General features: G+C 40.3%; 1 protein-coding gene across 4 annotated transcripts in view; it reads left to right on the top strand.

The window, feature by feature from the left end:
* Positions 1 to 22,533, top strand: part of Hmcn1 (hemicentin 1) — a 431,153-nt gene that overhangs the window by 374,146 nt on the left and 34,474 nt on the right. For all 4 annotated transcript variants that reach the window (XM_006529757.4, XM_006529758.4, NM_001024720.3 and 1 more), the window contains 13 exons: positions 397 to 666; positions 4,207 to 4,397; positions 6,667 to 6,880; positions 8,755 to 8,889; positions 9,694 to 9,884; positions 12,137 to 12,218; positions 14,393 to 14,662; positions 15,241 to 15,411; positions 15,546 to 15,716; positions 19,856 to 20,026; positions 20,465 to 20,635; positions 21,081 to 21,251; positions 21,401 to 21,571. In XM_006529757.4, coding sequence (XP_006529820.1) covers positions 397 to 666; positions 4,207 to 4,397; positions 6,667 to 6,880; positions 8,755 to 8,889; positions 9,694 to 9,884; positions 12,137 to 12,218; positions 14,393 to 14,662; positions 15,241 to 15,411; positions 15,546 to 15,716; positions 19,856 to 20,026; positions 20,465 to 20,635; positions 21,081 to 21,251; positions 21,401 to 21,571 — 2,379 coding nt within the window. The remainder of the gene's footprint in view (positions 1 to 396; positions 667 to 4,206; positions 4,398 to 6,666; positions 6,881 to 8,754; positions 8,890 to 9,693; positions 9,885 to 12,136; positions 12,219 to 14,392; positions 14,663 to 15,240; positions 15,412 to 15,545; positions 15,717 to 19,855; positions 20,027 to 20,464; positions 20,636 to 21,080; positions 21,252 to 21,400; positions 21,572 to 22,533) is intronic.

The following is a 22,533-nucleotide window of genomic DNA, read 5'->3' as shown; positions in this document are numbered from 1 at the left end:
TTCATTTGTAAATATTGTACTCTGCTGAGACATCGTGACAAGCTCTCTGGAGAATACGGGGATCGGATGTATCTTTGAGCAATGAAGTATTTCACAAAGCTTGATGGAATCCATTTTAGAAGTGCCCAAAGTGAATCATAAAGTTTGTGTATATTAAAATACCTCAGTAGGCCCTCGTGACTTTCTGAAAGACTCTCCTGAATGGGACCCTTCCAATACCTCATGAATGGATGCTTATCTTGTTTAAAATTGACTGTTGCTTACACTTGTTATTTATTAAACTCATGAATTTAAATGTTCCAAGCAAAACCAATCTACAGAATAGCAGTCTCAAATCTTCTATTGGAAAACCATAGGAGAAATTTGTACACTCAGTGTGAGCCTTCTGTCTTTCAGTTCCTCCAGTCATTAGTTCTCATCAAAAGGAGTATGTTGTTACAATGGATAAACCTGTCTCTCTACTGTGTGAGACAGAGGGCTCTCCACCACCTGACATTACCTGGCATAAAGATGGGCATGCACTTACCGAATCTATCCGCCAGCGCATCCTGAATTCAGGGGCTCTGCAGATAGCATTTGCTCAGCCTGATGATGCTGGTCAGTACACATGCATGGCTGCCAACATGGCCGGATCAAGCAGCGTCAGCAGCACACTCACCGTCCATGGTAGGTTGTTTACCACGATTTCTTTCCATCTGTTGTATCACTGTGGCAATGAGAAAAGTCGCCAAGAAAAAATGTGGTGGGAGTCAAAGTCACAGTGTGTGTGGAGAAAAACGTGTGATTGAGTTTCAAGTCCGTGTTTAGTATGCTGTGTTTGTTGGTGTGTACGCACATCTGTGTGAGAGATGACATCAGGATTTCCAGGAAAATCAGTGTATGGCTAACATCCCTTCATATTGTGATTGTTGGGGGTTGTCAGGATTGTGTGGTGACCATACAAGTTCTGTGGCTCTTCTGTTTCACTTCTTGAAGCTTTGAGTCATTTTGGCTTAAAAGTAATCACCATTTGACCCAAATGACACATGCAGTTTGAACCTTATGAGAAATAATGATTCATTATTAAAGATTAATTATTTTAAAGTAGCACAACATATTTTTCATTGTAATTGATATAACAAAATATCTGAAAATCAACATTAATGAGCTGGAGAGGTGGCTCAGCTGTTAAAAGCAGTGGCCACTTTTCTAGACCTTTTTTCAATTCTCAGTACCCACGTGGGGGGCTCTCAATAGTCTCTGACTCCAGTTCCAGGAGTCCCAATGCCTTCTGGCTTCCATGGGCTCTCAGCACAAATGTGATGTACATGTAATAAAAACACACATACACATAAAGAGCATCTTTAAATATATTTCTAAAATAATTGTCAAAATTAAAACCGTTTGGAGCTGGAGAGATGGCTCAGTGGTTAAGAGCACTGACTGCTCTTCCAAAGGTCCTGAGTTCAAATCCCAGCAACCACATGGTGGCCAACAACCATCTGTTATGAGATCTGATGCTCTCTTCTGGGGTGTTTGAAGACAGCTACAGTGTACTTACATATGGTAAATAAATAAATCTTTTTTAAAAAAGGTTAAAACAGTTTTATTGTCTATTTCAAAATTAATGATAGAATATTAATGTCACTGGTAGGACTAAACTAAAGCAAATTAAACTTTTCCAACTTCTATTTCTTAGGGGTATATTTTATTTTAATAAGCGATTTTGCTTTATTGAAAATTTTGTAAAATTTTGATTTTTTTAAGTATATATGACTCTGCCTCAACTACATAGCAAAAATGATTATTTCGAATGGAATTCTTTTTAATTAAATAATATACTCAAGTTAGAATCTTCACTCATTATTTTTAACTTGAATATATTATTTATCCAATAGATTTCTTGCTTTTAATTAATCTATTGAACTAATGGTTGTGCATTTAGCCTTTACCTTCAAGCAAAAGATTGTTCTTTTCAAATATTTGTGGACAGTTTATCAAAATTGTCCATGTGTCACGTAACAATAAAACTATTGACAAAATTTAAAAATATAAGCCTCAATACCTGTGCACCTAGATATGCGATAAAGGCAGACATTTTTTATTAACTAATTGATTTATTTATTTGCTTTATATCCCAGTCTCCGCCCTGCCCCCCTTGCTGCCCCCACTACCACCACTTGAACCATTAAAGCCAAAACCCCAGTCATAGGGAAAAAAATAACCTTCTTCCAGCTAACAGATAGGTCTGATACATGGTTTATGTTCAGATTTTTTATAAACTATTTCTAAAATGAGGGCTAAATATTAAAAGTACCATGTATGACTCATAAATCCATTGCCTTAATATTTTTTTATTCCAAACAAATAGAGAACTAAAAGAAATCTACTATGAGCAAGGTATGGTAGTTAGCACTGCCATGGAATCTGAACTCTTGAGAGGCTAGGCAAGAGAATCAGGAGTTCAAATCCTTGACTAGTGAGTTGGAGACCATCATATGCTACAAGATGCTACAAAACAACAACATATAAAAGAGGTGTGTGCCCGTGGACCCTACCAGGGCAGGCCACACCCAGAAGTGGTCAGCCAGTTCAAACTAGACTCCATGGACTTGTTTTTTGCATTGCTGTTATCGTTCTTAGTTTTGCTTTGTTTTATTACTTAAGGAAGTGAACATAAAATTGGATGGCTGAACAGGTAAGGGAGGGTCTAATGAGTTAAAGAAGGAGGATGAATGTGATTGAAAGTTAACTGTACATAATCCCCAATGAAAAAGGAAAATCGTGGATGATCTCCAAAGATAGAGCCAGGTAAAAATGCAAGCATCCTTGAGAAAAGGACTGCTAAGCCCTGCCCAAGATTAGAAGCTATTGGCAGCTGCTAGCTGCTGAAAAAAGAGGTTTGTTTGTTTATTTGTTTGTTTTGGTGGGTGGCCACTGGTGGCTTGTCTATGTCCCAGTGAATGTCCTCACACCCTCACAGAAGTGAATACCTGTGGGCAGGAGTCTTGAACTCAGTGAGTTAGAAAGCAATATGTAAGCCAGGCAGCAGTGGCACATGCCTTAATTCCAGCACTCGGAAGGCAGAAGCAGGCGGATCTCTGTGAATTCGAGGTCAGCCTGGTCTACAGAACAAGTTCCAGGGCAACCAAGGCTACACTGAGAGACTCTGTCTCAAAATAAAAAATAAAAAAATAAAAATTATGATAATAATTTTAGATTAGATAGAAGATAGATACATAGATAGATAGATAGATAGACAGACAGACAGACAGACAGACAGATGGGATAGTGTAGGAGCCAGAAGAGATGGATGTCACCATTAAAACAAGGACCTCTAAATCAACATGATCAAACCTCCTAAGAACTCACAGAGACTGAGGCAGCATGCACAGGGCCTGCACTGCTGTGCATCAGGACTCTGCATATAGAGCATGGCCTTCAGTCTAGTGTTTCTACGGGATTCCTGAGGGTGGGAACCAGTGGGTCTCTGACTCTCTTGGGCACTTTTCCTTCTGTTTCTTTATTTTGCTCAATTCTGATGTGTTAGTTTTTTTGGTTTTTTTTTTTTTTTGGTTTTGTTTTTTTTGGTGGGTTTTTGTTTTGTTTTGTTTTTTGGTTTTTTGGTTTTTTGAGACAGGGTTTCTCTGTCTAGCCCTGGCTATCCTGGAACTCACTTTGTAGACCACCACGCCCGGCCTGATGTGTTAGTTTTATCTTATTATTATCCTTTAGATCCCTATTTGTTTTCTAGTGGGAGACAGAAAGAGGGTGGGTCCAGATGAGAAGGAAGGTGGGGAGGACCTAGGAGGAGTAGAGAGAGGGGAACCATAGTCAGTATATATTATATCAGAAAAAAATCTATTTTCAATAAAAGCAGGTGGGGAGGATATGAGTTTTAGAGGAAGATTTGTTGGAGGGGTTGTGGGGGGCATTGCACAAGGGAAGGGAAGAGGATCCAATTAATATACATTGTACACATGTGAAATTTTCAAAGAATAAGAAATATTTGAGAATGAGAATGTGTTGCTTTCGTATGATAGACTATTTCATCGTTTGGGGTTTGGGGTTTTATTTGTTTGGTTGTTTTGGTTTTTCTGTTTGTTTGTTTGTTTTTCCATACTCCTATCAAAGTATGTCAAAAAGCCCTTGAAGGGATTTTTTGTGTGTGTTGATTTTTCAATATGAACTCAATTTTCTGCGTGACTGTGTCTAAATTCTTCATAGTACCACCTAGGATTCAAAGCACAGAAGTACACTTCACCGTCAACGAGAACTCCCAAGCTGTTCTCCCGTGCGTTGCTGATGGAATCCCCACGCCTGCAATTCACTGGGAAAAAGATGGTGTTCTTATAGCCAACTTGTTAGGGAAATACACTGCCCAGCCATATGGAGAGCTCATCTTGGAAAATGTTGTGGTAAGTTTAATGGGCACGAGTAGACACTGTAGAGCCAACTGGCTGATTCACCTTCGTCATTTTGGCAATGTAGCTCGGAAGTATTTCCTCTAAGACTGAAAGGAAATACTCTTATAAATTCAACGTAGGATTAATCGCTCTTGCATTTCATTTTATATCCTGGGAATTAGAAGTATATTTAACAAAAGGGCTGAAACCAAGAAGTGTCCTCCTCCTGAAGTTATCATTTTACTTTCATGGAAATTTGTATCGGGAAAGATTCTAAGTGGTCAAGCTGTTCTCAGTGCTTATAACTATGTGCCAGAATGGCAAGACAGAAGGCATTCCTGTGAATTTAAGTATGATGAAGAAAAATGTCAAAAGAGTGCCTTTCTCTATGCAGGTTTTTAAATAACCCTGTCTAATAATTGACTTAAAATGGAAACTCTGTGGAGCTACACTAATGAGATGATTAATGCCTTCAGGCATCCTGTTTGGGGTCTGTAGAACAGTGATGATCAAGCAGAAACAGCTCAGTTTCTGGGTGTTCATATTCGGGGAATCTGCCTTCAGCTGCAATTGCTCTTCTAGGCCTAAGGAGATGAATGAGAAAATGAGTTTGTTGTTGTTGTTCTTCTTCTTCTTTAATCTTTTTTTACAGTCCAGTTGTTATCCCCCCCCCCCCGTTCTGCCCTCTGACTGTTCCTCATCCCATCCCTCCTCCCCTGTATCCAAGCGGATGTCCCCACCCTCCCAACCCCACCGCATGCACCTAACCCTTGAGAGACTTGAGGAAATAAGTCTAAAATCTGTGAGACAGTGTCGCAGACACACTTAAAGGATCCTATCAATAAGGCATCTTATATATAGCAGGCAGGAGACATGAGGAATATGTAAAACTCTTTTTGCAAATACTATATATGAACTAGATGTTTTGATATTTAATTTCAACAAAAAGCAGACTTTTAACCTAGGCTGTCATATCCTGGGACGGTTAGTGGTATGTAGGTGAAGCTTTCCTATTGAAAAAAGCATGCACCCAAATTTACATTGTTTCTATTCTGAATGGTAATAAAATTTATATTTCCAGGTTTTTTGGCACTTCAGGTAAAAAAAAAATATTCTTAATATTTTAGACTAGGGGAAAACAATTGTCAATAGATACATAACCTCCGAGCATCTGGACACATTCAGCCAACTCAGTCCATGTTTATCAGGCACCTTCTCTTTGAACAATTCTGCTTTATTTAGGCACTGGGAAACATCAAAGAACTTAAGGGAGAATGAGCCAGGTATGTTTGAGAAACCAGCAAGTAGTAAGAGCAAAGAAAGAGACTAACTGAAAAAAGGAATCAGAGGAAAATGGAGACCACACCAGGTCTACAAGTCTGAAAGTCTGAGCAGTGGGAAGGATAGCACAGCCATCAATGAAAATGCGGTGGCTGCAGAGGCAAGGGAAGGAGTGCTGTCAGCCCCCTGGCTTCTCCCGTTATAGCTTCAGCCCTCGGATATCAACTAGTTACCCAAACAGAAGTAGGAACAAGGTCAATGTTGCTAGAAGTCTAAACTAAGCTCTGGATTTGAGACACTGGACATCATCAGCCTGTGAGTGGCATTTAAAACTGTGGTACTAGATGAGATACTCAAGGGTCTAAGACCAGAGAGAGAGAGACTATAGGAGGACCAGAGACTGAGTCCCTCAGGAGTCAACATGAAGACATTGATGTTAAGGGGAAAACACAACAAAGGATGGAGAAGGAGTAACCAGAATGTGAGCTGGGAAGCTACCAAAGTGACACCCAAGTGAAGACCCTCCAACTTAATTTAATACTGACCAGTAGGTCAAGTCCAGCGAGTGATGAAGTTGACCACTGGACTCAGCAAGGGAGACACCAGGAAAGCATTAGCCTTCATCCCACAGTATGCTCTGATGGTTTTGTTCTTTGATCATTTTACCCTGAAGGCCCACTATGTTGTCAAGATGCTAACAGCCTTTGGGGTCCTTGGTTCCTTTACTACACTGCAAAGCAGCCAACCATGGGGTGTTTTCTAAGGTCTTATGAAATAGCTCTTCTAGTTCTATGTGGCCTGGAGGTCACACTTAAGCTCTTACCTTTTATAATTAAACTAAAATAACATGCAAAGTCTAACATGATTGTTTATGCTGAAAGATGAAAATTTAAGTCTGCATTAGGAAAGAGTGGTCCTTGTGAGGACAGATGCTGAAATTTTGTGTACTTTATGTAGGAGTTTGTCATATATTGATACTTGGAAAACTTTGTTGATCTAGCTGGAAGATTCTGGCACCTACACATGTGTCGCTAACAATGCTGCTGGTGAAGATACACGTATTGTGACCCTGGCTGTGCATACCCTTCCCACTTTTACTGAACTTCCTGGAGACCTGTCATTAAATAAAGGAGAACAGCTACGGTTAAGTTGTAAAGCCGTTGGCATCCCATTGCCCAAACTAACGTGGACCTTCAACAACAATATTATTCCAGGTTGGTGAGTTAATTGTTCAGCTATAAATGCATGCTCCCGTTCAGCAGCCTGGCCTCTTGGGAGGCCATTGAGGAGTCTCAAGTACAGAGTTGACTCTTTCTATTCTGTGAAATGGCTGGGAGTGGGAAGACACATGCATTCTCCCTACTTGAGAGAGGGAGGCAGGAGAATCAGGAGTTCAAGGTCATCTCGTACTACGTGGTGAGCTAGAGGCCGGTCTCTGCTATTGGAGGTGTGATCACCAAATTAAGCAAATAGAGCCAAAAATTAAATTCTGTAAAGTAATGCACTTTTCCAAACCAGGACAAACTTACTCTTCACTCTTTTGAAATGGATCACAAAACAATCAATTCTATGTTATATATAAAACATTAACAACAAGGAAAAAACTCTCTCCCTGAAAGAAGACAGTGTTGTGTCTTGGGCAGCTACACTTGCTCTGGACCGCTGCATTGCTGACCAGTGGGTTCAGAGGCTGCTGCTAGGGACCTGCAGATTCATGCATCTTACAGAACACAGTGCTTCTCACTGGTGAATGAACTTCAGTTGACACATCAAGTTTCTAGCCACTGTGCCACTCTGCATTGTGTTAAAGTAGTGCCTAAGCAAAGAGCATCCATCCCTGGATGATGCATCTCTCTCTCTCTCTCTCTCTCTCTCTCTCTCTCTCTCTCTCTCTCTCTCTCTCCCTCTCTCTCTCTCTCTCTCTCTCTCGTGTGTGTGTGTGTGTGTGTGTGTGTGTGTGTGTGATCTTTGAGACTATAATACATCATTTCTCTCTTTCCTCCCTCCAAACATGCCCCTATATCCCTTCTTGTTCTCTTTCAAATTTCATGGATTTCTTTCATTGTTAACACACGCATATGTATGTATATACTTGCTTGGTTTCATCAACAAAGATGCCATCAATAACGAGTATAAAGGCACTGTGAGTAATGAGTGGCTGTCCTGTCTTCACAGCTCTGACTTGCCTCTACCAAATGCTCTGCTAGAGAAGCAGATAGAGCTTGAGATTTTCCTGTCGTGATCAATTTTGTGAATGACTGAAATTCATCAAATGTATTGTCTTCATATTTACATACCATTCCTTTATAAAGAAAAGCAAAATCTAAGTCATAACTCTTTTCTGAAGGTATAGAACTAATTCTGACATTTAAACTTTGAAGCCTATCTTCTACCTAATATAGTTTAATGGGTTCTTTAAAAATAAGTGAGACAATGCATACAAAGAAGCCATACATAATCAGATGGCAGCTGTTTAAGTTAGATTTGTAATTAATTAGCATGCTCATGTTATGCTCTTATTCAAATATTGTAGCTGCCTTTGTAAATATTTACATCCTCAGCCTGTATGATTTATTGGGAATTTTAAGTTATTAGAGATTTGATCATTGTGTTGTTATTACCCACTGGGGATATGTTTTCATGATTTCCCTGCAGCCTGCCAAGTCAGTTGGATTACAACTAAAAAGGTGTTCCCACCATTGATGTAAATTGTTTGGGAAGAAAACTGGGGGTGAGATAAATGGAATGGAAAATGCCATATTTCTGAATGAAAGGGTTTTGAAACTCAGCAATCATGAGGCTGATTTAAGCGACAGGCCAAGATGAAAGGGGCACTTTAAAATACTGTGGAGAGACATTTGTTTTCATTCTCTCTTCCTGTTCCCTGGGTTGTTTTTGGTTCTTCCAATGAGTTGTCTATAGACACAGTTAATAGCACAAGGGTGGCTCTGTGGTAAGGGCCCTCTTGTTCAGTTACGGTTCAATTGCTGACTCGCTCATAAATCTTACCTGCAAAATATTACACTGCTGTGACATTTTCCTAGGTCACTGAGAGGCATCTGTGTTGTTTCCTAATCTGTTTCCTCAGCCCACTTTGACAGCATCAATGGACACAGTGAACTCGTTATTGAAAAGGTGTCAAAGGAGGACTCGGGCACTTACGTGTGCACCGCGGAGAACAGTGTTGGCTTTGTGAAAGCGATCGGATTTGTTTATGTGAAAGGTAGGTGAACATGTTCCATTTTCCCTTTGTGATTTATTCATAATGAGACTTTGTTTCCTTACTATGAAGTAATACTACATGACTGCAGTTTGTTATCCCAATGTCCGAACATGAATAGATTTATAAGGAAAAAACAAAACACGAGTTTCAGCTCCAAGGTAAACAGGGGCTGCAGGGATGGCTCTGTGGATAGAGAGCTTGTCGTTAATGTGAGTTTGGATACCCAAATCCCATGTAAGACCTAAGCAGATGTGTCAGCCACCTAGAAGCCCAGCATTCAGGAGATAGACAAGAGACCCTGGGGAAAGCTAGATAGCCAGACTAGCTGGAGTTGGTGAGTTCTAGGTTCAAAAAGAGACTTTCCACCAATAAATAAATTGGTGAGTAGATTGAGGAAGACACATAGCATCAGCTTTGGGCCTACACACACACACACACACAAACACCTACAGACACATATATTCACAATCCACACACATGTACAACACACACAAGCACTTACACACATACACACATGCACAACACACACAAGCACTTACACACATACACACATTATCTACAAACACACACACACTAAAGGTAAGGAAAAGTAAATAAAGAGGTCATTTGACACAAAGTCCTCTACACAAGGACTGAAGTTGTCAACATTACTGGGGATTAGTAAGAGTGCTGACTTTGAAAACCCATGATGTTATAAAGTGCCTTTTCCCTCACTGCTAAGTTATATGTCTACGCATGTCAAAAGTCATACAGGAAGTATCAGCACCTGCTTTTCCTTCCTGCCTGTCTTATGGTATTTCCCAGAGCCCCCAGTCTTCAAAGGTGATTACCCATCTAACTGGATTGAACCACTCGGAGGGAACGCAATCCTAAACTGTGAGGTAAAAGGAGACCCTGCCCCAACCATCCAATGGAGCCGCAAGGGGGCTGACATAGAGATTAGCCACAGGATCCGACAACTGGGTAATGGTTCCTTGGCCATCTACGGCACTGTGGTAAGTCTCACTGGAGTTGTTGACATCATCTACCCAGCTGTGCCCTGTGTCAGTGCCATTCATAGATGAGAAAAGTTTCTTCTCCAGTCCTATGCAAATCATAAAATCAAAACTAGCCTATTCCTCCTTTTAATTTAATGCAATATTTTAAATGTATGTTTTAACTGATAAAGATAGATAGATAGATAGCACCTAAAAATTATATCTATTAATATTATAGCATGTGTTTCAGTCTATGTCCACTGTGTAATGCTTTAACCAAATTAAATGTTAATCAGATGTTATGGTAGGGATCTTCAAAATAATTTCTCTAGCTTTTTAATTTTATCTGAGTTTACCTTACTATGCAATAAAATACCACAGTCTTTCATGGTGACTAACCATAACTCAGTACCTACTCATTGTGGGTTTTCAATCACTCCCTCCTGCTCATGCAGGACCCCGAGTCTCTGGTAACCAACATGTGACTCTCAGCCTTGTCCATCCCACCTAGGGATGGAATCACACAGTACTTCTTTTCCTGTGCCTGGCATATGTCACTTATCAGAACAGTGTCCAGTTCTGTCTGCCTTGTCCCAGATAACAGGATTCCATGCTTTACTGTGATGAGTAGTGTGGCATTGTATGCATGTACACCATTACTTCATCCAGCAACTAAGGTCTTTTGAAACTATGAAAGAATAATGTAAGTTGATACTGTTACTCTCGCAAATAAGTATGGGCAATAAAACAAGTTTGTGGGTCTTTTTCCAATCATTCATCTATTACTTACTGTTAGGAGATAAACTTCTCAAATCTATGTTAGAACAAGAACATCAAAATGTTATAAACATGGTTATAAGTAAGCTATACATTAGATTTCACCAGAAACCTAAAAAAATATGTAAAGCTCTGATCATGTTTCAATATTCAGGAAAGGAAAATCAAGACATGACTCACCTAAACATTTCTTCCCTACGCTGGTTTCTTAACTCACACTTGGTGAGCTCTCTTGTGTGCTTTCTTTCTTTTTTTTTTTTTTTGAGGCAGGGTTTCTCTATGTAGCCCCGGCTGTCCTAGAACTCACTCTGTAGACCAGGCTGGCCTCGAACTCAGAAATCTGCCTGCCTCAGCCTCCCAAGTGCTGGGATTAAAGGCGTGTGCCACCATGCCCGTCTCTTGTGTACTTTCACATTTCATTAATTGAAAACAATTAAAATACGTCATTGCCTAACCCAGTGGGACTTTCTTGGGCTTTATTTTCTTTATTTTTAAACATTGGCTGTTGTTGATTGATACTTCAGTTTTGAGAATATTTTCTAGTTTTAATCAATGTCATATTGTCTCCACTTCTTCATGGCTGCCTCTTCCTTCTATATAACAATTAATAATTCTCAAACTTTCAAGGCTTCTTTGAATACCCTTATTAATGTGCAAAGTCTTTTGATTATACAAATCCATAGTCCTAAACATGTGATATCAGCCTGGGGTCTGCCAAGTTCCATTTCCAGCTGCCTACTAGAAGGTTCCATGTGTATTGAATATTAAAACTGAAAGCTAAGCCCATATATGATATTGTAAGTAAGTAAAATTCAAACAGTATGTGTTTTCTGTATTATATATGTATAAATTTATAAAAGACTATAATGTGTTATTACAACTAAATTTATTTTTCACTTTCCTTAATCTCAAATGCCCTATGAACCCAGCTTGATACATTTTCAAAAACTCCAATTAGAAAGAACTCAGTAATGGTTAATTTCTTCTGGATAGTTTAATGGACTCTGAGATGGCCATGATCAATCATACCATTTACATTTTTCTTTCATAGTTTTTAAGAGGTTCTCTCATAGTCTTCAGAGAAGCCTTGAAAATTTGAAAAACATCAACTGTATAGAAGGAAGAGGCAGTCATGAAGAAGTGGAGATAATATGACATTGATTAAAACTAGAAAAAAAAATTCTCAAATCTGAAGTATCAATCAACATCAGCCAATGTTTAAAAGTAAACATTATGGAATGATGTCATTTTTACTTTGATTTCCTGGGACTCGATGTTCTATGAAATATTTTAATTTTGGAATTTCTTTTCCCCTCATTTCTCCTCTTGCTCTCATTTTTTTTTAACCTAGCTATGAGGTAAACATGGGTGGGGTGTGCTATTTTCAGTAAAATGCTTCTCCAAAACTTAAATTCCAAATGAACGATCGTATTGAAAAAGTGATGTGCCTTGCTGACTGACCCCTGTTCTCACAAGCGCACTTATTTCTGTAGAATGAAGATGCTGGTGACTATACCTGTGTAGCTGCCAATGAGGCCGGGATGGTGGAGCGCAGCATGAGCCTGACTCTGCAAAGTAAGCTCTTCTGTCAACACAACACAACAGCCAACACAACAGCAAGATTGTTGCCTTCTGGAGAATAGCTGTTTCCTTTAAACCTGCAACATGTATTTTGAACAGCAGCTTTCACAGTGTGTCCATTTTCCTTTCCTTTCCCACTCTTATCTGAACAGTTTTCAGTCACAGTATCTTGGTGGCAGAACCTTTGTGACAACAGTGAGTGCTCTCCATGGTTCACCAGACTCTAGCCACATGCTTTCAAAGATGGTGTTTTATATGCTTTTAAAATATGTACTAAATATATTGTGTGAGAGAAAAAATATTTTCAATAAGGGGAAAAAAATACATGTTAAAAATAGAGAGTAATTTAAAGGAGCTCAGAAGGTGGACTGGCAGCCCTCTTCCATGAATTAGTTGTGTCTTCAGAGTTTGCCCTTTATGGAGTCCCTCAGATGCCATGAGCAGACAGAGCTTCCTAAACTAGAGAAGCACAGCAGGCTAGAGAAACATCATCAGGTCAGCTGACATATAAATCTTGACATTGGACCTTTTTAATCCCTACCATGAAAAGGCCAACAGTACTGTTGACTTTAAGCTCAAAGCACAGAGCGGTGTTTTCATTCAGATGAGATGCTTATGTTTGATTGATGATTATATAAATGATATGTGTCATTTAACCTGAAATATGTTTACATGGTATATTATATTACATTCTAGCTTTATAGACATCAAAAATGCCTATAGTATCTAAATCAAGAGTCTAAGTTTAACTGTGTACTTTTCTTAGCCATGGAATCATGAGCACACAAGCTTATTTAGTAACTTTATCCACACTTAGTGTGAATGATAAACCAGATTTAGTGCCAGTTTGCAAATCCATAATGTTATCTAAAGATAAGGAAGTAAGTGAAAGCAATGGCCGTCTCTCTAGTGATATGGGTGATTGAAAGGTGAATTGCTGGTATAGTTCTCTATGGTACCTACGTGCCTATGTGGTACTTGGTACTTGCTGAGATGGCAGAGCTAATGTGAGAAAACATCTTTTCTCAAAACACGTCAGTAACCCTTATTAAAAACAACACTAGTACACACGGGTTACAACAAAATGTGTTTGCTTCCATTCTGTTCTATGCTTTAGATGGTAAGGCACACTTGCCTCTATACAAAATAAGCTGTCACCATGGACAAATAGCTGATGCGTTTCTCCCCTCTCTCTGAGCAAGTGAGCCACCATTCAGTTCAGCCTCGCTGTCCCTGAGTGGTCATCCCATGGCTCTCATTTCCCTCAATGTCCTTGCTGCCCTCTGCTCTCTTATTTAACAGCAATGCCATCTGAGATTCTTTGGCGGAAAAGAAAGCATAGGTTATTAGCAAACACTAGAAACTTCGTGAACTACCACCCCCTCCCCTAGGGTCAAGCGTCCTTTCTGGTCATAAAACTCTACCAAGCCTATCTCCATGTTGTGTCTCTCACCACATGGAGACATCTTCTCCCTGAAATGACCCTCCTCAGTTTTGAAAACATAGTTTTCAAGCTAATTTTACAAGCATGTAGAACAATGAAGAGATAAGCATTCTGTCAGCAGGCTATATTCAACTTCTTTCCAGTAACTTCACTTGGGTTCCAGCCCAGATGCTGACAGCCTCTCCCTCCTCCTGAAGCCCTTTCCTTTCATACCAGGATCCCTGACTCTTCATACTTAATTCCTTGGGAGACAGTTCTTTGTATCATTTATAAACCATGGCCTTATGTCCATCTCTTAATTTCTTCCTATGCTTTCTGTTTCATCATCTTGTATGATGCTACTTTCTCTTTCGAAGCAATCTCACCAGCTATGAAAGACAGGTCCACATTCCTTGTTGATTTTGAAATTCCTAGGTGGATGCATCTGACTCCACCTGCCATCTAGGACTGCTCACATGAGTGTCTCACAGATACCGCGAGGTCAATGCCCTAAAACAATACAAATCACCACTCACCCCTCACTGCCTCCCATCAGATCTCCTTTCTTTTGGATGTCATTGAGTTACCCAAACACAAACCTTCCTGCCCAGCCCATTGGGTCTTCTCTTTAATCCATACTACTTCATGGCAAAATTCCTTTCAAAATGAAGTCACCACATTTTGTAAGATAAAATCTTAACCTAGCTCCTTAACGACCAAGACCCAGTATCTACTTTCCTCACAGGTTCTCCTATTATCACTCTTGAGCCAGTGGAAACTGTTGTAGATGCTGGTGGCAGAGTCATACTGGATTGCCAAGCAGCTGGTGAACCGCAGCCAACCATCACATGGTCCCGCCAAGGGCAACCCATCTCCTGGGATAACCGACTTTCCATGCTGCCTAACAGCTCATTATACATCGCTGCTGCTCGTAAGGAAGATACTTCTGAATATGAATGCGTTGCCCGAAACTTGATGGGCTCTGTCCTGGTCAGAGTGCCTGTCATAGTCCAGGGTAAGTGGGAAAACGAATCCAAGAAAGCTCAGCTTCCCAGTCTCCTCCTGGTTTACCAACTAATGAGATTAAAACAATACAGTTTAGAGGATTCAAATACCATGCTAATCGTTCAGAATCCTAACATAAATTTTCCTTGAAAACTAAACAAAAATGTTCAGAAAGTGATGCATATTATATAGAGAAACATAGATGATAAATAGAGAGATAGAGAGATGATAGAAAGCTATACACATACATATATAGAAGTGCACGAGCATGCATGCGCATACACACACACACACACACACACACACACACACACACACACACGGTAAGCAGTATATAAACTTCTTCATCTCTATTCTTCCCATAGCCATAGCCACAACCACATGACTCAGCAGAGGATCTGAGAGGGGGTTTCATTGACTGAGTTATTGTCTCACTTCTAGATATGAGATTTACCCCTAAGGGAAGGTTTCCATAGCTGCTCTGCAGCTATCACACTCAGCTCTCTACTCAGTATGTCACTTTGATGAAATTACTCTTCGAAACTCTCACTTGCAAACCCGAAACAACATGCAGTGTTTTGTTTGCAGTGCACGGTGGGTTTTCATTGTGGTCTGCCTGGAGGCCCTGCAGTGTCACCTGTGGAAAAGGCATCCAAAAGAGGAGCCGGCTGTGCGACAACCCACCTCCAGCCAATGGAGGGAGGCCATGCCAAGGGGCGGATTCAGAAGCGCGACACTGTCACAATAAGCTGTGTCCAGGTATAGTTCTGCATTCATTGTGGAGGCAGGTGTTTAAGAGATGCCAATTTATGTTCTCCACCTTTGGCCTGCCTTGGGATTAGTGCTTGCTATTTAACTTTAGCTAATGGTGTAATGGTTTTACTTCCCTGTAGTGGATGGTCACTGGTCAGAATGGAGTTTCTGGGAAGACTGCTCAAGAAGCTGTGGGCATGGCAACCAAACTAGGACGAGAACTTGCAGCAACCCGCCGGCTCAGCATGGCGGGCGGCCATGCGAGGGGCATGCTGTGGAAACCATTATGTGTAACATCAGGCCTTGCCCAGGTGAGGACTCTCACTGGAGACACCAGCAAAGCTTTTGTATGTTAACTCCTACCATGGAGTCAAGGGCCCTTTTTCCTTCATTGTGAAAAGATGGTATGGCTTCTAGCTTCAGGGACATCTTCTAGCTTCAGGGACATGTTCACACTCTGTTGTTTTCCTATTCATAAAGAGCCTTGTGCAGGAGTGACAGGGTCGCAGTGGAATGTCTCACTGAAGAGAACAGGAAAGCGGCTCTGTATTTGGTGGACTTTTAATCATGCGCAGAAACTTGAGTCTACAGGAACTCATATATAAAGGTGATGGGTACCTACGGTGACAGGAAATCTAGTCATCCATTTTCAAGGGAGGAAATGAGCTCAGAGGGGTTAAAAAGAAGTGTGCCACTCACAAGGAGCAGGCTAGGACCATTTTCCATCTCACCTGTTGGCCTTGCCATGCCAGATGCCTGGTCGTCCAGTTGTTGCTTACTTCGTATCCCATCCCTCTTTCAGATTCAAATGACAGAATTCATCTTAAATCAATGAAAAAGTCTTCTTTCAGGTGTAATTGAATGCAAGGATTTGTCCAGTATTTCTACTAGTGTGTTGCCCATCTCTGATCTCCACTAATGTCCTCTTTGGCTTAATTCTCCATTAAAATCTTCCCGTGTGTGGGAAAAAAAATGATGACAGGCAACTGGTGGCTCACAGTGGCCTTGTAATCTCAGACCTTGGAGTGGAAAAGTTCCTCTTTCTGAGATTCATTTCAGCTACTGAGAAATAACTACGTTTGAGTTCAATTTTGTCTCATGTTTTTGTCTAAACTGAACTGAATCTAGGTGGTGGGCACACTGGGGGGCAGCGTGAGTGACATCCTCATGTGGGGCATCAAGGGATTGTTGGACCTTTAGGGAAGAGTGTGTAGAAGAGAAGAAGGACAAGTCAGGAAACAATTCATTCATTCATTCATTCATCTAGACTCTAGGCAATGTTTATTGTGTACTCTATTTGAAGATATTTGAATTTCTAAGCACTATATTGGATGGAATATGAAATGTTCTAGTGAATATAAATAGAATATTAAGTAGAGAATAATTTTTAATATTGATAAGCATACTGAATAAACTCAAAAAAGATTGGTGGAACAAAACTGAGAAAATATTCAAAAGGAAAGAGAGTCACTGAATTAGCTACTATAGCTTGTTGTGCACATGAATAAAACATATAAAATGATGGGAATGTAGTAATTAATTCATTAACTAAAGTTGAATGGTTAGTTAAACAGAGTTGAAGATTTGAACCAAGCCTGTTGTGATTCCCAAGTCTATATATTTGGATCTTCACTACTTTCCAGAAGTTTGGTTTTCACTGTTGTACTTCAGAAAACGAGGTACTGATCTGGGAGTAGCAGTACATACATATTATCTTCCCCAAAACAGACAGACAGATAGAGAAAAAACCACTACCCTGGAGTGTTTAACATAAGTAAAAAGCCAAGGGTTTGCTTTAATCTTAAAAAGACAGTCTAATATAGTAGCATTATTCTAAAGGAGAAAGAAATATTAATACCTAACTAGAGAAATTGTGTACCATCTGTCAGATATATTACTAATGAAATTATCTAATGAAAGTCTCAAGGGTGTTTGCAATTGGATTAGAGTAAATGTCAATGTACCCTACATGCTTGGTAGCTATTTGTTTACTATTATTTTTGCTCACTGTTTTATTGTTTTACCGTTTGGGGGCTTAATAATGCCACTCCCATGGGTAGATGCCCACCATTGAGGCAATAGGGTACTACAAAAACTAGCAGGCACTACTTTTTCCCCTTAGAGTATGTATGTGCAGGGATAATTTACAGCTAGATAAGCATTTTATTAGTCTTTCACTAGTGCTAGCACATACTTGCTTATTTCTTGCATCCATTACTCTTATGCTTTTCATAGAATACTGATCCTTCTGTTGAATATTGTACACCTGTTATTGCTTCCTATTGCAAAGAACTTTTTGCTTGTTGTTTCTTATTTAATGATTTATATCAATAAGGACTCATATTGTTCAGTAGTGTAATGATCCAAGTATAATTCAGGGCTTAATAATACACTAGTAATTTATCTATTGTTATGTGCAAAACATCCTGAATTTGGTTTTGGAAGTTTCAGAGCATCCTGAGTATTGAAGCCTAACACACAGAACCCAAAACTTTCGCACAGCCTATAGGGCTGGGCATCCCTCAGGTCCCAGATCTTTTCTAGAGTCTCTACTCTTAGCTCAGGTCCCTGCTGCTCTTCACAGAGCTTCCACCTGTTACAATAAATGAACTTGCTGTGTTTTGAATTCTTCTTTAGCAACTCCTCTCTACTTGTGCTTTTTTTGTGGTTTGGTTTAGCTGTTTGGGGGTGGGGGGTCCGTATCATCCGAATGCTGTGATGTTGTATATGTTCTCTGGTTTACACTGTCTTTCTTCTTTCTCTCATGTTTTCTTTTTCCTTCCTTCCTTCCTTCCTTCCTTCCTTCCTTCCTTTCTTTCTTTCTTTCTTTCTTCCTCCCTTTCTTCCTTTCTTCCTCCCTTTCTTTCTTTCTTTCTTTCTTCCTTCCTTCCTTTCTCTCTCTCTCTCTCTCTCTCTCTCTCTCTCTCTCTCTCTCTTTCTTTTTTTCTTTCTTTCTTTCTTGCTGTTTTGTTTCTTTCTTCTTGTTTATCTGTCTAAATAAAAGAAGGTTTTCAATTCTACTGCACTGCATCTTGTGTCATAAAAGTCCATTTGGTTAGGGTTTCTTTGTAAATTAAATATGAAAAGGCTAAACTTTTTCAAAGAGGGTTTCAAATGTCTGTTTGCATAGAGGAGAAACAGACAGACATTACATAAAAAACAGCACTCAACTCTAGGCTCCTTTCATAAAGCATCCTTATGTTGTCAGAGGTTTGGACTTGGTTAACCAACATCCTTGAAATGTAACTATGTCAAAGCCACTGGGTCTGCAGAACATCTGAACTGATACAGACAATGTGTGTGGACTATAAGCATTACATTCCAGGCCAGGTTTTAAATGCTCCCTCCCGCCTTCTTGGGTTTAGTCAAATTGTCTTAGAACTAATTCTTGTGTGACCATGTTTGCCTCTATCTCTAAAGCAGGAGAATAAGTAGTTGCCTTAATCAAAGATCAATTAATTATGAGAAAGTGCAAGATATCTTAATGTTTCTTTTAAATTATAACCTTATTGGTTGATTTTAATATTGTAGTTTCTTATAAATGGTGTTGAGAATACTGAGATCCAAGTCTTAGCCCCTCTTTTGGTTCATATTTTGGTAAAGCTAGTGACCAAAGAAGCATATTCTATGGGCACCATATCTAGAATATTGTTTAAGGAAAATACAGCCCGATCCTGACTCTTGTGTAAGAGAAGGCACGGTGCTGATTCTCAGCCCCAGCACCTGGTAGGAGCGTGAGGCTGTCCAGGCCTGTGGTCAGATGCCGTAATGTGTTAGTTACCAAAAGGAAGCCCTTCAGTGCGGTCCTTGGAAACTACTGGTCAGTTTTGCTTCTGTTGTTGAGCAATTAGGTGAGTGTGTTATTCAGAATTTCTAATTCATGAACATTATGTAATGGAGAAAACTGTTCAAAGACTTAGACCTGTGCAAATCACCCTGTTGTTGAAAGATCCAAGAACATGCATAAGTGGGATGCCAGGCCATGTTTAGAGATGTACTCTTGTGTTCCTAGATCCAAAATAGCTTTGTTGAAAGTTTCATGTTACCTACAGCGCATCTCAATCTATTAGACAGACTTGCTTAGCTGCTTCTGGTCTCCTCCACCATCCCTAGACAAATGTGGACAAGTGCTTAGCGAGAGTTTAAACACTTGGATTCTATTTACATATGGTTGCTTGATTAAATTTGATTTTAATAAAATAGTCTCCTTTGAATAATTGTAAGCATTTTTTTTGGCATTAGTTAAGCCTTCTGAATGTCCCTGGACACAACCCCTTTGAAAACCAAACACGAGAAAAGAAAATCATCATTAGTTATATTTCTTTTGGTTCAATTTTAGTTATTTTAGATTGTGGGAATTTTAACTTACTATGGAGCTAATTTATTTGCATAATTTTGTTTTTTAAATAACTATGGTTCTGTGGCTTGAATCTGTCCCTGGTGTTTGTAGTCCATGGTGTGTGGAATGCTTGGCAGCCTTGGAGTGCGTGCAGCAAAAGCTGTGGAAAAGGCAGTCAGACCAGAATGAGACTTTGCAACAACCCGCCACCGTCATTTGGTGGGGCCCACTGCAGTGGAGCAGAAACCCAGATGCAAGTCTGCAATGAGAGACACTGTCCAGGTGAGAGACGTAAAGTAAGGTTGCCATATTAAACCAGTTAACATTTACCTCTCACACTGGTTACCACATTAAACCAGTTAACATCTACCTCTCATGCAACAATGTCACTCGGCCATGGTTTGACCTGGTCAACTTATGGTTTGTGTGTGTGTGTGTGTGTCTGTGTGTGTCTGTGTGTGTCTGTGTGTGTCTGTGTGTGTCTGTGTGTGTCTGTGTGTCTGTGTGTGTGTGTGTGTCTGTTTGTGTACCTGTAAAAGCCAGAAGGGGTCAGATGCTCTGAATTTGCAGGCAGCTGTGAGCCACCTAGCACGAATGCTGAGAACCAAACTCACATCCTCTAGAAGAGCCCAAGCACTTAGCATCTGAGCCATCTCTACACCCAGCTGCCCTGATCATGGGTTTTTATGTGGTAACCAAGCACATTTTCTGTTAATCCAGTGGATGGCAGGTGGGCGACTTGGAGCAGTTGGAGTGCCTGCACCGTATCCTGCGGAGGAGGTGCCAGGAAGAGAACAAGGGACTGTTCTGACCCAGTGCCACAGTATGGAGGAAACAAATGTGAAGGGACTGGTGTCCAGAGTGACTTTTGCAATAGTGACCCTTGTCCAAGTGAGTGTTGGCAACAGTGAGTCCATGCTACTTCTTTAAAGCTTTGCTATGGCCTCCAGTCCTTAAAGTTATGGCATTGTGTTGCTTGATCTTTGACCTTTAGTTTAGAATGCCAAAGCAATGTCTGGTTTGGTGTGTTCTCAAGTTGCAATCTCTGCTCCTTGAGAGTAGAGAGTATCTCTCATATCACCTCTAGCTCATGGTATAATTTAAATATAATATCAGACCAGCTGAAGGGAATCCATCAATATTAGCATATGTTCTCTGTCTCTATTGAAAACATCACCCAAATCACCTGGTGATTTGGAAAGATACCCATGTATTGGTTTGTTTTCTTTCTGATTGTTTCTTCAAGGGTTCTCCTTGATTTGGGGATGAGTGTCATGGTTTCTTTCATATCTCCATTTTAGAGCTCTGTTTTATGTCAAATTATTTCACACTGTAGCCCATGGTAACTGGAGCCCTTGGAGCGGCTGGGGGACGTGCAGTCGGACATGCAATGGAGGGCAGATGAGGCGGTACCGCACATGTGATAATCCACGTCCCTCCAATGGAGGAAGAGCCTGTGGGGGTCCAGATACCCAGATCCAGAGGTGCAACACTGACATGTGTCCTGGTGAGCCCCTTAATTTCTGTCTGTGGGATGAGTGAACCTCTTCACTTGGTCACCCTTGCTATCACCCTGCCATTTGCACATCAGGAGTGTCCTATGCAAAGATTTGAAAGCTGATTCATTAACGTTGAACATTCCATTCTTGTTCACAGTGGACGGAAGTTGGGGAACATGGCACAGCTGGAGCCACTGTTCTGTCTCTTGTGGAGGAGGTGAAAGGACTCGAAAGCGACTATGTGACAATCCAGTGCCAACTAAAGGTGGCCGTTCCTGTCCGGGAGATGCCACCCAGGTCTCCAGATGTAACATGCAAGCATGTCCAGGTAAGTAAGCGAGCTGTGCTTCAGCAAGACCATTGCTAGCACAAATTTAGAGGCTTCATGCCCACAATAAATAAAACAACTCTGGAGTTGTCATTTTAAAAAATATGCTCCCTCCCCCCTTTAAGAGTGTTGACTGCTGGGTTTTGGCTCTGTTTGCTCCTTTGGGGTGTCCTTGTGTCAGAAGACATATTTCTAAAGATTCTAGGGAGGCCAACATTGTCAGTTCCATATTGTGAAATGGGAAGACTATTGGACCCTATAAGGCTTTATGTTTTCTCTACATAGAATAAGACAAATTGAAAGGATGCTCCTCAGCTGCTCAGTAAGCTTGCTCTATGCACAAAAGGTGATGGAAGGTTTTGAGATGCCTTCCTGGAGCAAGAAACAGTTCAGGCTTCAGATACTGTGTTTCCTAGTCCAGATAGACGGACAGCTTGCTTCCCAGAGTTGAACAAGATTTTCAGGAGCCCAACCAGGTAGCTGGTTGGAGGAAACATCTGTTTCAGTGGTGAGACTCAAGTTCCTTAGTTAAAATAGAAGCCCTGTATGTCAGTAACCATCCAGAACATTGAAAATAGCAACCCTGCCCAGCAGGTCTCTCTTTCCCTTGCTTAGGACCAAGGAAAGAGGAACTTTTCATATTTGTCCTTTAATCAAATTGTTTTGATATGAATTTTACAATGCTGTCAAAATTGTAATACAGTTATCAATTTTTTCACAAGTTTATTATTTTCTGATACATACAATAAAGAATGCTCTAGCTTAAAACTGCTGAGACCCCCCCCACCTCCATAGGAAGTAATACATACATACATATATACATACATACATACATACATACATACATACATGCATACATACATCACACATACACGCACACACAATGATTTAGATTGGACAATATATTATATTTATGCTGCCACTGACCTGTAACAAGGATTAAATGGTATTTTGTTGGTGAG

This window comes from Mus musculus, chromosome 1, assembly GCF_000001635.26.
Source record: "Mus musculus strain C57BL/6J chromosome 1, GRCm38.p6 C57BL/6J".
Taxonomy (NCBI): Eukaryota; Metazoa; Chordata; class Mammalia; order Rodentia; family Muridae; genus Mus; species Mus musculus.
The sequence above is the reverse complement of the archived record's forward strand: the minus strand, read 5'-3'. Positions and strand labels throughout refer to the sequence as shown.